This window comes from Glycine max, chromosome 18 (assembly GCF_000004515.6).
Source record: "Glycine max cultivar Williams 82 chromosome 18, Glycine_max_v4.0, whole genome shotgun sequence".
NCBI lineage: Eukaryota > Viridiplantae > Streptophyta > Magnoliopsida > Fabales > Fabaceae > Glycine > Glycine max.
In genome coordinates this window covers 54,781,187-54,797,026 of record NC_038254.2, presented here as the reverse complement: position 1 = coordinate 54,797,026, position 15,840 = coordinate 54,781,187, and the positions used below count along the sequence as shown (strand labels likewise).

General features: G+C 31.0%; 1 protein-coding gene across 1 annotated transcript; it reads right to left on the bottom strand.

Annotated features, from left to right (window-relative positions):
- Window positions 1-1,309: 1,309 nt before the first annotated feature.
- Window positions 1,310-3,146, bottom strand: GASA32 (gibberellin-regulated protein 32). Its single transcript, NM_001253155.3, has 4 exons — window positions 2,957-3,146; window positions 2,771-2,815; window positions 2,597-2,630; window positions 1,310-1,803 (listed from the first exon to the last, which is right to left on the bottom strand). Exons 1-4 carry the CDS (start codon window positions 3,017-3,019, stop codon window positions 1,622-1,624), a joined length of 324 nt encoding a protein of 107 aa, NP_001240084.1. The 5' UTR covers window positions 3,020-3,146; the 3' UTR covers window positions 1,310-1,621.
- Between the last annotated feature and the right edge of the window lie 12,694 nt (window positions 3,147-15,840).

Genomic DNA, 15,840 nt, shown 5'->3' with positions numbered 1-15,840 from the left:
CAAAATATAGATTGGAGCAAGTTTGAGGATTTTGAGCTCAAGCACAAAAGTCCATTCTGTTGAAGATCTCCACTGATGGAGATCCATCGTCACTCTCTCAAGAACCACCGCCTCCGTTTCCATTTGGTAGTCGATCTTGACAAGCGTACCCATCTGGATAACCATGCAGATTAAGAAAAAGGAGGTAAATAGCTGCAATGATGTGAAGAACGAGTCACATTCCACTGCCACCGTGCATTGGAAGAGTTGTTTAATTTCCAAAGAGTTTCAGTCCAAGGAGCTTCCTAGCACAAGAATCCTACCTGATTCACAGGTCGCCATGGACTCCACAATAAAAATTGTTCTTTTTAACCGATGTAAAAAGGGGTTTTTGCAATAGTAGTGCAACACCTTGGCTTTAATTATAATTATGTTACGTAATTGCTTGGCCATCGTAATACCACCATCACAATCCAGATTTGAAAATACCGTTCTTCCTGTACTCGAGTAAGCCAAATCTTACCATGAATAAGTCTCATTGTTTTTACCAATAAGAAGGAATTTGCTTCCTTCTGGTTCGGAGTCATGTATGATATGTGTAGTAGCACAGTAACACATTGGAATTGGATCCCATTCAAAGCAAGCCCCTGGTAAATTACTGATGAAAGAATGAAAAAATGAAAGTTGAAATAGCTTTGATTATAGCTTTCTTTTTATCAGTGCTTTGATTATAGCTTTAAACGTGCAACTAGACATGTATTCATAAATTAAATGGTTAGAATAGTATTTTAAAGACATAGAAGGGAGTTGCTATTCTCACCTCCGCTTTTTCTATTTACACCTCTCATGTTTTAAAATTTGTTAATGGGGATGTAAATAGAAAAGGTAGGGTTAAGAATAGCAACCCCTTTATAGAACTTAGAAATTTATCCCTTCAGCTCTTCATCTAGTTGCATGGTCACCGTCACCACCTTTTACTTTTGTGGTATCTTTACTTTGTAAAGAAATAAGAAAAGAAAAGTACGCGTCTTCAATTAAATGGGCCTTCAAACTTTGAGAAGGGTCTGTTACAGAGCAAGAGCATCACTTTTCCTTATCACATAGTATAGGCCGAAATTGGCTTTTTTCCTGTTCCTTTTTCAGGTCATGGCTGCAAACTCTTTCACGAAAGCTATCACAGATATTGAGCTTCTTCTAGTAGAAAAAAATAGGGAGCTTGCAGTTCAGAAATAATTATATTTAACTAGTGTTCTCGTAATGATGTAAAGTACGTCATAACTAGGCAATTTTTCAACAACCCAATTCTGTATTTTAACGATTCAATATATCATTAGTACGAATTAACGCCATTCATTCCATAATTAGAATCATGAATAGTAAATTGGCCAAGACAAGATACCATATGCTAGCAATAAGTTTTATAGTTGATATATTGATATTAATAACCACTCTCATTAAAGGCAAACAAGGCCTAAGGAGGATACACCAAAATACATAAAAACATATATCGTAGAGTGCCACCAAAAGGGGAGCATTTGGTTAGGACGGGTAAAATAGTAGGGAAAGTAAGCTAGTGCATTAAATTGGCCCAAGGGAGATGATAAAAATATAGTGAAAAGCAACAATTTGATGAAGTTGAAGTTCAAGGGCACTTGGGTCCTCCTTCCTTGGTCTTCCAGTTGTTGTAGCAAGGGCACACAGCTTTATTACCATAATACCCCGGGGGCACACACAGGCATTTCCTGCAGCACTTCTGACAGAAAAACATGCAGGGCTTGTGGTATTGGGTCTGGCTACATCTCCTCGAGCATTGTGATGGGCATTCTGGTCATATCACATTCCCAAAAGAGAGGTGAGACATATTCATAGCATTGGTAATAAACAAATCAAGCATTATGTTCAATACAATACTCAATAGCCATTTGACTCGCCTCTTTTCACACATCAGTCAAAACACTCCAAAAGAAGCAGCTTTTGCGGGGAAAAAAATTGACCACGGTCAAACTAAAATTGACTGTGAAGACTAGTGTACTAGGGTCACAGTTAATAAAAAAATAGTAGTTCTACATATTCCTTCAATTTATATAAAAAAAATAGGAGTAATATATTTCCGTTTTTTTAGTTCAGACCTTTGTCAAGAGAAGTACAAAATAATGGTAGTACAATTTGTCTTAACTAAAAATAATAACAAAACAACAATCCAAGATCTGCTCTGCGAGCTTTTGGGAAGAGCTTGTGTATTTGAATTAATTTTTGAAGGCAAAATTAATTTTGATTCTAGTTTAATGTATAATGATATGAAAATATATTCAAAATCAATTTTAAATTTAAAATAAAAAACTTGCAGTTAAAAATTATCCTTCTTCCAATCTCAGTGTTACCACCATTTACAAGTCCAAAAAAGTTCGAGAAATCTCATAATATTTACGTGCTTGTTTATATTTCCGTTGAACAAGTTTCAAATGTACTTTTAAGAACTCATTACTACCCAGAGAACTATCTATCGGAAATTGTGCCGACGGATTAAAACTGCCATTGAAAGGATAAAACAAAGACACCCTACATTGCTTTATATCATACCATAAAAAGAGAAGACGAAGACAAGAACTTTACTTACGGTATCTCTTGACACTCCCACTTCCATATTTGCTCTGAAGAAAAACACAATTAAGAAGCTTAAATCAGCACTAGTTGACCCCTTAGAAATCAAAATCCCAAAACCCCATTTTTCATTCTTCACACCCCACAATGAAAGAGAGACAAGAGAGTGAAGAATAAGTAAAGGATATACCTTGTTGTCATACAAGTGGCCTCCTTGCTCATTAGCAGCCATAACCTGAAAAATCAAGCCATTCAAATCTAAGAACTCAGAACCAAGAACCCTTCAAAATCTAACAACTACACATTAGTGGTACCAAACAAAAAACATTAATGGTGTGTGTAAAACGTGTATGGTTCTTGGACATTAAGGACTAACCACTGTTTGAAGCATGGAAATGGCAATGAGTGCCAAGATCATAGCAGCAAAGAACTTAGCCATTGTTTAACACACACACACACACACTATGATCTGAAAACCCCTCTTGATTTGGCAGAACTTTTATCTATAAGCACAAAACAACCTTCAAATCAAGAGGGATGTTTGTGTTTGAGGAGATGCTGGGATCAAAAGCAATTGATGTGTGGGGTATTTATAGAAACATTGAAGGGTGGGGATTAGATGCAACATTTATTGGGTGCATGTAGGAGTAGAAACTTGTCCTCTATGTGGACAACCAATGTCTGACACGTGTGTCGGCACAAATATCATGACGGTGATTATGCAAATTTAACGTGAGATCGGATCGTATGGTCTATACAACAAAGCATTGAATTTAATTAGGAAAAAGGCTAAGCAACTTGCAACATAACCGCATGTTTGCTGCTCCTAAAATCTACCACTCTTACAAAAACACGCATGCTTCTATAATTCATTTAGACTTGCAGAGAAAAATATGCATTATCTAATTTAATTTCGTATTGATTTTAAGTATCTAAAACCAAATGAGAAAAGATGAAGAGCAGGAAGGTTTTAACTTTTATCTACTAAACAAAATGTTTGAATAAAAATGTTTGATTTTGTCTATTTTTCTGTTTTAAAGGTGGATTTGAAGAGTTAATCATAATATCATAAAAAAGTAGTTTACAATTTATTTATGAGAGTTTACAGAAATCTAAAAGAGAAATTCATTATTAGATGTTAGACTGTAAAGCATTACTTTGTTAGACACTCATCGCTGATATAAATAGAAACATCTTTATAATCATTTATTATATCGACACAAAAAATTATTGAAATAAGTGAATTGATATTTGGGTATTTAGTGTTCCACTCCCAACTTAAACATAAAATTATAAATAAAGGTATCATTTATCCAAAAGAAACTGATTCAATAAGAGGAAAATTAATTGGGTGTGGAAGAAAATTTATGTCTCTGAACTAAATAAAAACAAATCATATTAATACAATTGCATATCTTTATGGCAATCCTTTCTTATTCTTTGAATTTTATGAGCTTTGACCTCATACGAGCATTACTTATAAGTTACAATCAGATGAGCATTCCTTACATCACTCCTGATTTTTCTGATATAGACGGTGGAATAAGAGAGGAGCATTCAAGAAAGGAATGGTGAGAGTTAAAAAGTAGGTAATGAAGAACAGCAATTGGGTGTGAAAAACTGAAAATGGAATGGACAAGGGCCCACACAGATAAGGAAAGTCAAGCTTCATCAACTCATCAAATGTTAAAAAATCAAATAATTTCTTCTTCCTCTTTTTTCTTTTCTGGTAAAATGAAATCAAATGATTCTGCTTTATTAATAAATGAAATGAAATCTGCTCTTTCCTTTCCCTGTCTGTCAGCTCTGCATGTGCAACAAGCTGCGCCGAATTCACTAATGTGCGCGGAATGCACTATATGCAATTGTATAATATCTTTTCAGTTCACCGCCATTGTTTTTGTTTGATTTTATCATACATTTACTACTGGTAATTACTTATTAACAGTATTAATAATATTCATTTTTCTGATTTCAAAAACAATACTAGTAATTACTAACTCGTGTAAGAAAACACATTATTGCATTAGTACTTCAGTCATTGTTATGTTGTGCGCCTGATTATTATTCAAATCAAGTACATGTATCAAATCATTTGTACATGCACATATCATTATTATTTTATTGTTCTTTAAAAGCGACTATTATTCTTTACATTTAACAAAATAATTTTATGAGAATTGTAATTTTTTTTTATCTATACTCATTATTGATATAAGTGTTTTTTTATATACTATGATACGATTTGGGATGCAAATTGAAATTAAATCAAGCAAATTTCCAAGACAAACTTGCCAAAAGACTAGAAGATCCGGGGCATTTTTTTTTACTGACATAAGGGTACGTGCTTTACGACTAGTCTAAATTTAACTTATAAGAAAAATCGCTAAAAAAGAAAGAATTGGGCTATATGACTGAAATGCTTAAGAACATAAGACACGATTACAATAGGGAGGGAAAAAGTTGTATTGACAAAGAGGCAGGGTTAGATATACATGACAAAGAGCATGCGTGCCAAAATAAAAAAGTAAGCAAACAAACACGTTAACTGTAACAAAATGTAAACAAAGTGCATTGAAAATTTTCCCCAAATAGTACTAAACTTTTATCACTAGTGCTGTAGTGCAACTTTTGCTGTTGCCTGTTAACATGCTTAACTAGATACTTTCATGGAGAAATACTTGTGCATATAATTGGCCCGATAAGGTTGTGTACGGCTAAAGTTTCACACGGGAAAATTTATTTGTTTTGGCAGGAAAGTAATTGTAGCTAATAAATAGTCAGTGAGCAAGCTAGTCATTTGTGCCTTTTATGAATAAGAGGATTCTAAAATCGCTAAGCAGACAAGTTAATGAAGTTTGAGCATATTTGGTAGTGTTTTTTTTCTTAGTTTATTTTCTTTATTCATTTTTTGTTTGAATAAACATGCATTAACATTTTTAATTACAATTAGTGTGTTGCATTAGCACCCGGTTATGAGCCAGACGAGAAGGAGTTTAATTGAGATTTTCGCAACGTTTTTTAGGGGAAATAGTGTTACTTGTAGAGACTTTAATGTCCAAATGATAGGAGTAGAGGGGAGGGAAAAAACTACACTATTTGGTTTTGAGGACTAAGGCCTCCTTTGAAAGTTAAGTATTAAAAATTCTTCTGTGTCTTATTCATTGATTCATATAGCTTTTATATACAATTGCATGTCTACAATTGAATGATAACTATTACAACTGAATGATAACTATTTTAACAGAATGATAACTACTTCTAGTTGGTCTGAACATTGTTGTAACTATCCATATGACAGGTTTTCATGGCAGAGCATTATTGTGGTTACACGAAGTCCTTCAAGTGGCCATGTCATGTAGAGATCCTCTTAGGCCTACCTTCTTGGGCTACAGGTACTGCTTCTGGTACCTCTTCTGTAATGCTAACACCAAATCAATAGCTAGTAGATTAATATCTAATTATATATATGAAATGAAATGTATTTGGAGAAATGGTTTGAGGTTGTATTTGTAGGCAGAAAAGGTGACATGTTTGGTGGCTAATTAACATCACTCTATCGTGTATCGTTAGAGGAATAGTTGGAGAAGAAACTAACGTTAAATGCTCTCTACATACAAAGCCTTTTAGCATGTTTGTTTTTATGTTTTGAGCTTCCCAAACCCACGCTCAACCAAAAGTAAGAAATCCTTGCTTCTCACATAATGGTGCTTTGAACGAAACTCCATCCATCATGTAAATAAATATGTCTTTTGTCATTTGCCAAAAGTGCTAAAGTGATTTTAGGAATCAAGTGTATGGTCAGATTCTAGGCAAGTTGTCAAGTTTTGATTGAGAGTTTGTGGATCGAATTGTTAAACTTCATTTTGTAGTCATTAACCCATCTCTAAATAGAACGGCTTATGATTTTCAACTCACTTCTACTAATGGGTCAATTTGTGCTATCCACTTAATATGAGTTGAAAACGAGTCATGATAAATTGATTCATCTTTTGTACATTTGATTTGACAACGTGAAAATAACATTGGGGGACACCGAAACTTCCTTGAATCACAAAAAATCCAAACATACTATTTGTCACCCTAGAGCATCTCTAATAGGTGTTTTTACAAGCTAATCTTCCATGCAAAATCTAATCCTGCTAAGATCTGTTGTTGGAGCAAGAGGCTTGATCTCTACTGTGGAGATTTGTTCTTCTACAAGAACAACCAAGATTTGCACTTTTTTTTCTTCCGAAAAAGGATATTTTAATGTCTTCCACGCCACCCCACCCTTTCCCCTTCCACGCTGTGGACGCTCACCCAACCAAATTTGAGTCTCGATGCACCACCCCGTCAAGATCAAACCAACATCGCAACAGAGGGATGGTGGGATGATTGAATCTATATTGTTGTTGTCAATGTATTTGGGATGCATGGTGGCTTTGGAATGATGGGAGTGGGGAGGTGCGACGAAGGGATTGTGGGATGATTGAATTTGTGTTGTTGTTGTTAATGGATCTGGGATGTTGGGTTTGGGATATTAGGAATAGTGGGAGTGGGGAGGCACAACAGAGGGAGGAGAGGGTGGGGGTGGGGGGCACGATAAAGAACAAAGAAAGAGGGGAGGAAGGAGAGGCTGGGGGAAGGGGGAGTTGATAGATGAAAAAAAATTGGATTGTTGCCTATGACAAAAGGATTGTTATGAACTATTGCAATTTTCAGCATTTTTTCCCCTATAAATTTAGTCATTGGTCACCATTTTTTCACACCAATTTTCATTCTCATTCTCCTTCTTACATACATAATATATCCAAATCAATTTAATTGACAAACTTATATCAATTTGTTGCAAAATTATCAAATGTCTCATTCAAATGAAAATTTGCAACATCCTGCTTCCTGGATTCCTTTCTTGCCACGACCACCACCATAATGAACAAAAATTCTCAATTCCCTCTTCATTACATTCCCTACTTATCACTACCACCACCACCAATAACTTATAATCAATCTTCTTCTAACCAAAATTCTCAAAGTTCTCAAACTTTTTCGTAACAATAATGATGAAATTTTTTTTTTTTTGCTCAACGCCGATATTTGTATTTTTTTATGATCAATGTTATATATTATCGTAAGTTAAATTATTTTCATGGATAAATATTTTAGTCATTCATATATTTTCTATTTTTGTGTTAATTTTTTTTCATAATTAAAATACATACAATTAATTAGTTTTAATTATTTTAAAAAATTGTAAATAAATATTAAAAGATGAGTCTATTGTGAAACTTACAAGAAAAGATTTAAGATCACAAAGTTTAATTTTTTATTTGAACAAAAAATTAAAGAAATTTCCAAAGTTATGTGACATTGCAAAATTTATCAAAAAAGTTAACAAAACTTAAAAAACTTGATATTAAGATGCTCTTAACCATTGGTTGTTTCACCTCACCTGCCCCTTTTTTAATTTTATTCTTGTTTCACCTAACCTCTGATCAAGAATCCTTTCGTTTTGATTTTATTTTATTGTATTTTAATTAATTGGTTTGTTTGCTAGCTTGATTTATGATCCATTTAATGGTATTGGGCTTTCAGTGAGGAAGATAGTGATATTGTTGGGTCAAATATGAGAATTGGGTTTGTGACAACTGAGTGGTTTGTGTGTTAGGCAGGTACAAATTCTCTATGGTAGCAATGGCATGAACCCTTTTTCTCGTTTAGGCTAGGCGGGTTGTCATTTGGTAAACTTTTTTTTTTGGCTTAATCCTGATGTTTATCAAGAAAAAAATATTCTAATTAATTTGAAATTTTACGAGAGACATAAAATATGATCAAAAATTGTTTTTCAAATAATCAAACTTAAATACTGCTCGAACGATTTAACTTTAACTTTAACACATTAATTATTTATATCCAATTAATTGATTAATAATTTTTTATTTGAATCTAATATCGAAATGCATAAAAATAAATAAATTATAAGAAATAAATACTATTATCTTAATGGTATTTTGAATGTGTCCTTTTAGTTTTAGTTATCATGTGAAACTATCTTCTCTTAACTTCGTGCTTGATTCGTTGACATCTCATTTGCCTAACTCAATTTACTGTCGGTGATCTAATTCGCTTAATTCTCTTATAAAAGACAAAAAAGTAAGACATGAAATTCACGCAATGCTTACAACATGAATCAAAAGAGTTTATGTATAGTTAAACCTTAAACCTTATATACAATGCCTATTTTAAGTTTTGTGCAATGTGAATTTGTTTTAACTAAAATGCCTCAAAAGTTTTCTTACTATTAAATTTAATTATGAGAATCAGCACATATTTTTTGTTCAAAATTTTAATCCGTGCAATGATCTAAAATGCAAATGTGGGGTTTCCTTCTTCAAATGTCGCTCCTATCGCTAGAGCACACATATGGTTAGGCTATCTTATATCGATGCAATTAATGTGAATTTATCTTAAATATAAAGTTATCCTTTTCAAAAACTCCTTTTATTATATAATAATAATAATAAAAAAGTTAGCAAATTTCTTTAGCTGATTGGCCACGCTTATAAGGTGAGACAGATGACATATAATTCGACTCTGCCTTTAAACCTTCTGACGTATTTTTGTCTTCCATCAAAGGTGTGGGCCTGTTGATGAACAAAATATGTAGAATAGGTTCCAAGTTGATATTCTTGCATGATTCCAACACATGAATCAGGATCAACACCAGTAGCAATAATTACCAAAGACATGTGCAATCCACATGCAACTAATCATAGAAGATAGAACTCTGCTGTGGTAATTGTCTCCATGAATTATAGCATGCTCACACCAGAAGAGGTTTCACACACACACACACACACACACTTATATATGGTGATTTTAAATTCAGGTTCAACTAAACAAAAAAGTTGTCCACTTATGTAGCTTATTATTTTAAATATTTAAAACTATAAAATGTATATTATAAAATAGTGAATAGTTTATATATGAATAGTATTTATCATCTAATAACAACTTATCATATGAAAAACTTATTAACTTTTACATTAATTGTCTAAAAAATTATATTTTTCACTATTCTTTATTGATGGATAGTGAATTTGTTTTACACAATGCATGTATAGTATTGAACTTATTATAAATTTAATTTAAAAATTGAACTCATGTTTTGATCTCCTACGATTGTTTTTACAATTATTAAATATGGAATAAATCCTCATTAATTCGAAGGACCTCCTGACAATTACAAATTACTCTTTATAATGACTAACAGTTCTCTTTTTTCAACTTTTGGAGTTATGGTAGTGTTTGGTCTAATTTTATGTTTTCCTTTTAAAAGTAAAAGTTCATTGGATTAATTTTAATTTTATAACTTTTTATATATTTTTATTCATTAAAAATATACCTTTATTTTAATATATATTTTCTTTTAAGAAAAATAGTCACGTATATATTAAAGTGCTACTGCATTCAATGTGATCGATGCTTTGTCTAAGGAAAAGGAAGGGTAGTTGCAATCCAAGTGCAGTACTCATGTTCCCGCATGTGGCTTGCCTAAATATCCACATGGAACCCAATTTATTTCAAACGTACACAATAATGACTCATTGCTCCAAAATATCGTATAACTTTTTTACGACTTTTGGATCTCAGTGTAATGATGATTCAAGTACTCATAGAATCAATCAATTCATATATATATATATATATATATATATATATATATATATATATATATATATATATATATATATATATATATATATTCATTTTGTGTTACTCAGACCAAATACTAATGTTGGTAAAATCATATATCAAATAAACGTTTAAATCAATCAAATAAATTCTAATTAAAGTAATTAATTTTTTTTTATCAAATTTTCTCTCAATATTTTTTTATTGAATATACACTCTAAATATAAGGTACATTAATAGTAACTGGCTGTATCAAAAAATATTAATAGTAACTACCACATCTGCTGAGAAAGGTAAGCCCATATAATCTCTAAGCGTAAAATGTGCCCTCGAAGTGGGCTACTCAAAACCTGAGATTTTTTTTAATCATGTTATCTATCAATTTTGTGGATAAGTAGAAAAAAATTGACTTATTATATTTTGTGGAATTTTTTCTTTTAATCATAATTTTTTATTCACAAAACTCAAATTAAGAATATTGCTTAAGTGATCCGAACTATATTCTACTTATACTTATACATGTTGGTAAAACGTGGGTTCAAATTTGAATCATATATTTTTTTACATTTGTTAGATGATTATATTTCCAAATTCACTTGAAGTCAGAAATATAAATTGAAACAAATGGGCCATTGACTAATAAATAAAAAGAAGAAGAAGATAGAAGCCTGGTGAGCAAAAAGAGCTATCTGCTTACATGGTTAGGAACTTTTACAATTGGGCTGGATACTGATCCTTATATTGTAAATAAGAGCCCAGCAAATTTTCACCCTAATGACAATTTGACAATCCCAAGACCAAAAAGGATAAACAGATTATTGTGAAGTATTGACCAACTCAAGAAGACAATAACACTTACACTTTCGGCCACTACATATGCTTGGGTTGGACCAGAATATAAAAAACATTCATCTAAAGTATTTTTTTGGTTTGACTCAAGTGTTTAGTAATTATTTTTATGTTTATACTTTATATGTCTCTTGTGGTATACATATACTCTCTTCAATTGTGAGCATATTATCAAAATAGATGAAGGGGTTGTTGTTTTAATATGAAAAAAAATAGGCGAGGTATGTTTTGCGTAAAGATTACTTTAGAGGATAGTTTTTTTTCTAAAGAATAAAATCTAAAATGATTCATTATTAAAAAAATATACAACTAATTATGAACTTTGTAAAATCAAGTTCTAGTAAAATTTTTTTATAAATTCTTCTAATCTAAGTACACACTTAATTTAATCTTTGTCTACAAAAGTTACATTCCCCCCACATATATCCCTTTTTATATATGTAAAAAAAAAAGTATATTAAGATTGTTTGTTGTAATTTAATCAGAACTTTTATTGTACATGAATATTAAGATGTTAAATAAAATCACGTTAAATTGATATATGAATGTTTATAGAAGAAAAAAAATAACTAGCTTTGATAATTTATATGATTAATTCTTATCCTTCAAATTATAGTAGGATATGCATGATAGAGGTAGTCTTCTGCAAAAATTAGTGGACAGGGTTGAGCAATTTATCAATCATGCAAGAAATCAAAGTTATTATATTAATGAAAGAAGACGAGAAATCCATATATTAAACGTAAACGTAAACGCACTCAGTTATCCGATAGAAGATATTAAGGTTTGCACTACTACCTCGTCATGATCAAAAGTTTGATAGATTTCATGATAGGTTTATGACAAGCTGCCTTTAGGCTTTTAGTGTTTTCTTCATATTATTATTTATTTTAGTATAACATGATATAATATATATTAAAAATTATAATTATAATTTATTATTATTATAAAAAACTATAAACATTAAAAATTATCAACAACTTAGTCATTGGTAAAAACAGTTAAAATTTTGACAATTGTCACTTTAATCTAAGCATTAATAATCTAGTATGGACCAATTAACCAACAATTTCATTCTATTTGTTCATATTTTTTTTTCCATATATGCACTTACTTTTTGAGATTTGGGTCGTATATTATATTAGCCATCATAAATTAATAATTATAAATTACTTTCTGTCGTTAACTATGGATTTTTTGGCTGTAAGTTTAGCGCTCGAACTATGATCTATAAAAGGATACGCATTATGTGGAGAGGATAAAGAGGGAGTACAAGTGAAAAGATTTCCTTCATGGTACAATTTGGAGATGAAATGTTTTTTCTTCATTGTATATTCTCTTTCAGTGTGATCTTGATTGATAATTTGCAAGAGGGTGTGATGTTCTATTGGGGGGAAATTAATAATTCAGGTGGTTAAGGCACAACAATCATAAGTGTAGCATCTTTTAATAAGCATCCCTGTTGTATTATTGGTTGGAAGCACGAGAACAAAATTGCCAGTTGTGGAAGTGACATTACATTATCAATAATGACATTATATATACACTCTAATTTATTCAATATTGATTAATTTGTGTATTTTTTTTTTTGTTGATTGAAAACCCTACTCTAAACTTTGTTCCTGTGGCATTTGTTTTTACTATGGTGTGGAAAGAGGCATGTAGGGCCATAGGAGCACTTGTTAATGCTTGTTTCTCACAAATAGCTGTGATCTCTCTAAGCACAACTTTCATATTTAGCTGGTTTTAACTCCAACTTTCTGAAACTTGCGCAGTTGAAAGTGACAATTAGGTAGATATGTCAGAACCATAATAAGGGTATGTGGACTATTACAAGGTGCTACAACCCAATTTACTTCATAGTGGACCTCTTTGAATAGACCACTTACAAATCATGGGCCACCTATTCCACATTCCTTGCCTTTTAACCTCCCTCACTTTTACCAACCCATATCACTAATTTGGTCTTTGTCGTCTTTTGGAATAGGGGAATTTATTATATAACAAATTAGAATTTAGAGCAAATTAAATTAGGCAATGTGCATGATTTTATTTGTTTGTTTCCTATAAATTGTTGTGCATATTATTATAGTATTTTAAGGTCATTTTTAACTAAGTTTTTCAATAAGTACTTAGGAGAAAAAAAATAAGAAGATAAAATGAAATTAAACCAGTTAAAATTAGTTTATATATGAAATGAAATCAGCTTTTAGAGAAGTTAAAGTAATAACTTCTATAAATTATCTTATACATAAATTAACCTTAACTTATAAAAGAAGTTCAATTGGTTTTTTTCTTCTTCTTGTGAGTGCTTAATAAGAAATTTATCCAAACAGAACTTAAGTACAAAATTGAATAAAAGAAGTTATGTTACTTTTAATTTATTATTTCTTTTATGATACTAATTGTAGTTTTTGTCTATTATTTTATTGTAGAAACTTTTATTTGATTCTATTTTTTCATTAGAATAAATACTATACAATAATTCTCGAATTTTGTAGGAAGTTACCCATGATTTTGGATGTTTGTGGGAGAAAAATAAAAGGGCCCAAAGGATAACGTTAGAGTGTAACGACATTAATTATGACTACAAATTAGAATGTTGGTGTTGGTTGGGTTAACGTTAGCAAAGTTCATATACTAGCTAGCTACTTCTCTAAGAACTAGAAAATGCCTACACGGAAATGGGGTAGTGGGGTAGGCATGGATAAAGAATATGGGATGCTCGTTAATGAGCTTGTAAGAAAGTGGGACATTGCACATGATGATAAACTTGCATTGTAATCCATGGAGAGGAAAAAGATATAAGATGGAGAAATTTCACTCCTATTATTTCTAGTAAAGTGAGACAACTACTTTCTGTTAATAATTTATTGAAGCATTCCACGTCTAATGAGAAGAATATATAGAAGAGAAGAATGAAATTACCCTTTCACTTTGGATTTTTTTTTTACCAATATACTGTTTTCTATTTGCTCCATGAACTCTCCTAATCTATTAATACGCGGAGAGAATGACCATTCACTGACCATAATTAAATGGGCTCTTGTGTGTGGGTACTGCGTATTGTCCACTATCCACTATGCATGCAAAATTGAAAGGTTATGATTCAATTGCATCTTTCTCCCTTCCTCTTAGCCAAGCAATTAAAGCTTTGCAGTGTAAAATTATGATGTCATTCCTTCAATATCTGTTTACCACATGCGTCCAATAACCTCATAGCAAATTTACAATCATGGAGTAAATGTAAGAAGAATTTAACTTTTACATATTATCATAATATCAACCAATGAAAAATTGTTGTGAATGCTTTAAAGATAATTATTGTAATAACTATCAAATTTATTTTACTTAATACTTCTTTATGTTTCAAAATACGTGTCGTCCTAAATTATTTTACATGATAAAAAAAAGTTAATAAATAAATTAAAAAGGTAAATAATTATATAAAACTTATCTTATTCAAAAATTAAAATAACATTTGTTATGAATATTGATGAAAAAGAACAATTAATATTATATTGAAAAATTAAATATAATACTTATTTTGAGATAATTTATTTTTTCAAATGTGATAATTATTTTGAGATAAAAAGAGTAATTTGTAATTAAATGATAATATAAAAATTTTGTGCACTCATATATACTGTGTGAAGGTGAAGAATATATAGATTCATAATAAAAAAAATCAATTAATTTTTATGATAAAGATAGATCATTAAATAGTCATTTTTACTTTTTCATGGTTTTACAGTGATTTTGTAGGATAGAATCAATAATTACGTGTTGTGTTAACCAAATACATTTTAACTCAGAAAATAATTTGAAAAGATTGTGCATTGTTCAACTTCCTAAGGATTTGAAGGCTTTACAGACAAATATGTGGGAAACCCCTTATGATAGTGAAGCACTTGTTATGACAAACTTTTCCGTAATTGAACCCCAAAAAAATGCACTCATGATGATAATTGGAATCATCTTGCTATGCACAGCAATTAAAATAGGCCACATAAAACCTTATCTTGTAAAGGGTAATAGCATTTCGTTTTTAAGTTGCAAAGCTGGCTTTTATGAAACTTGGGCGTGATGCTTCGCTTTCCAAGGGCTTTTTTGCTTTCACCTATATCATATTTAGCACAGACATTCATTTCGTGTTTCTAAAAGAGTAAAGTAGTAAAATCACTTAGAGTGAACGCAATAAAAGAGATTATTATTATTTTGTCATTTAGTGTAAATAATATAGCTAGCAAGGACCAATGCTGTTCCTTCCAAATACAAAGGTTTAGTTCCTTTCTAAAACTCTTGGTGAAGGAGGCATTTATTTCAATTTTTTCACCTAAAACAAGGACACATTCAAACTTTGTTTGATATCCGTAGTAGTACATTTGAAAAACATCTTTGGCTTATGGAACTTAAACAGAATATATATATTGAAGGAAGGCAAGATCTTGATGTCTTAGTTCTTATATCTAAATTATATAGATCTTCATGTGTATCTACTATTAGATTATTTTTTTGTTGCTTAGTGGAAAAGGGAGCTTTATCGTATTATTTTGCATTTTAAGTTCAATATTCTGTGTGAGCTTTAAACCTGAAATTTCATTAATGCAGTAAACATATATAGAGGAGTTATCCATCTGTAAGAAGAAAAAAACATTGAGGCTTTTTATACAGACAATTTCTATTTCCATGAAACTTCACTGAGTTATGAAAGATGAATATCACACTGTCGTT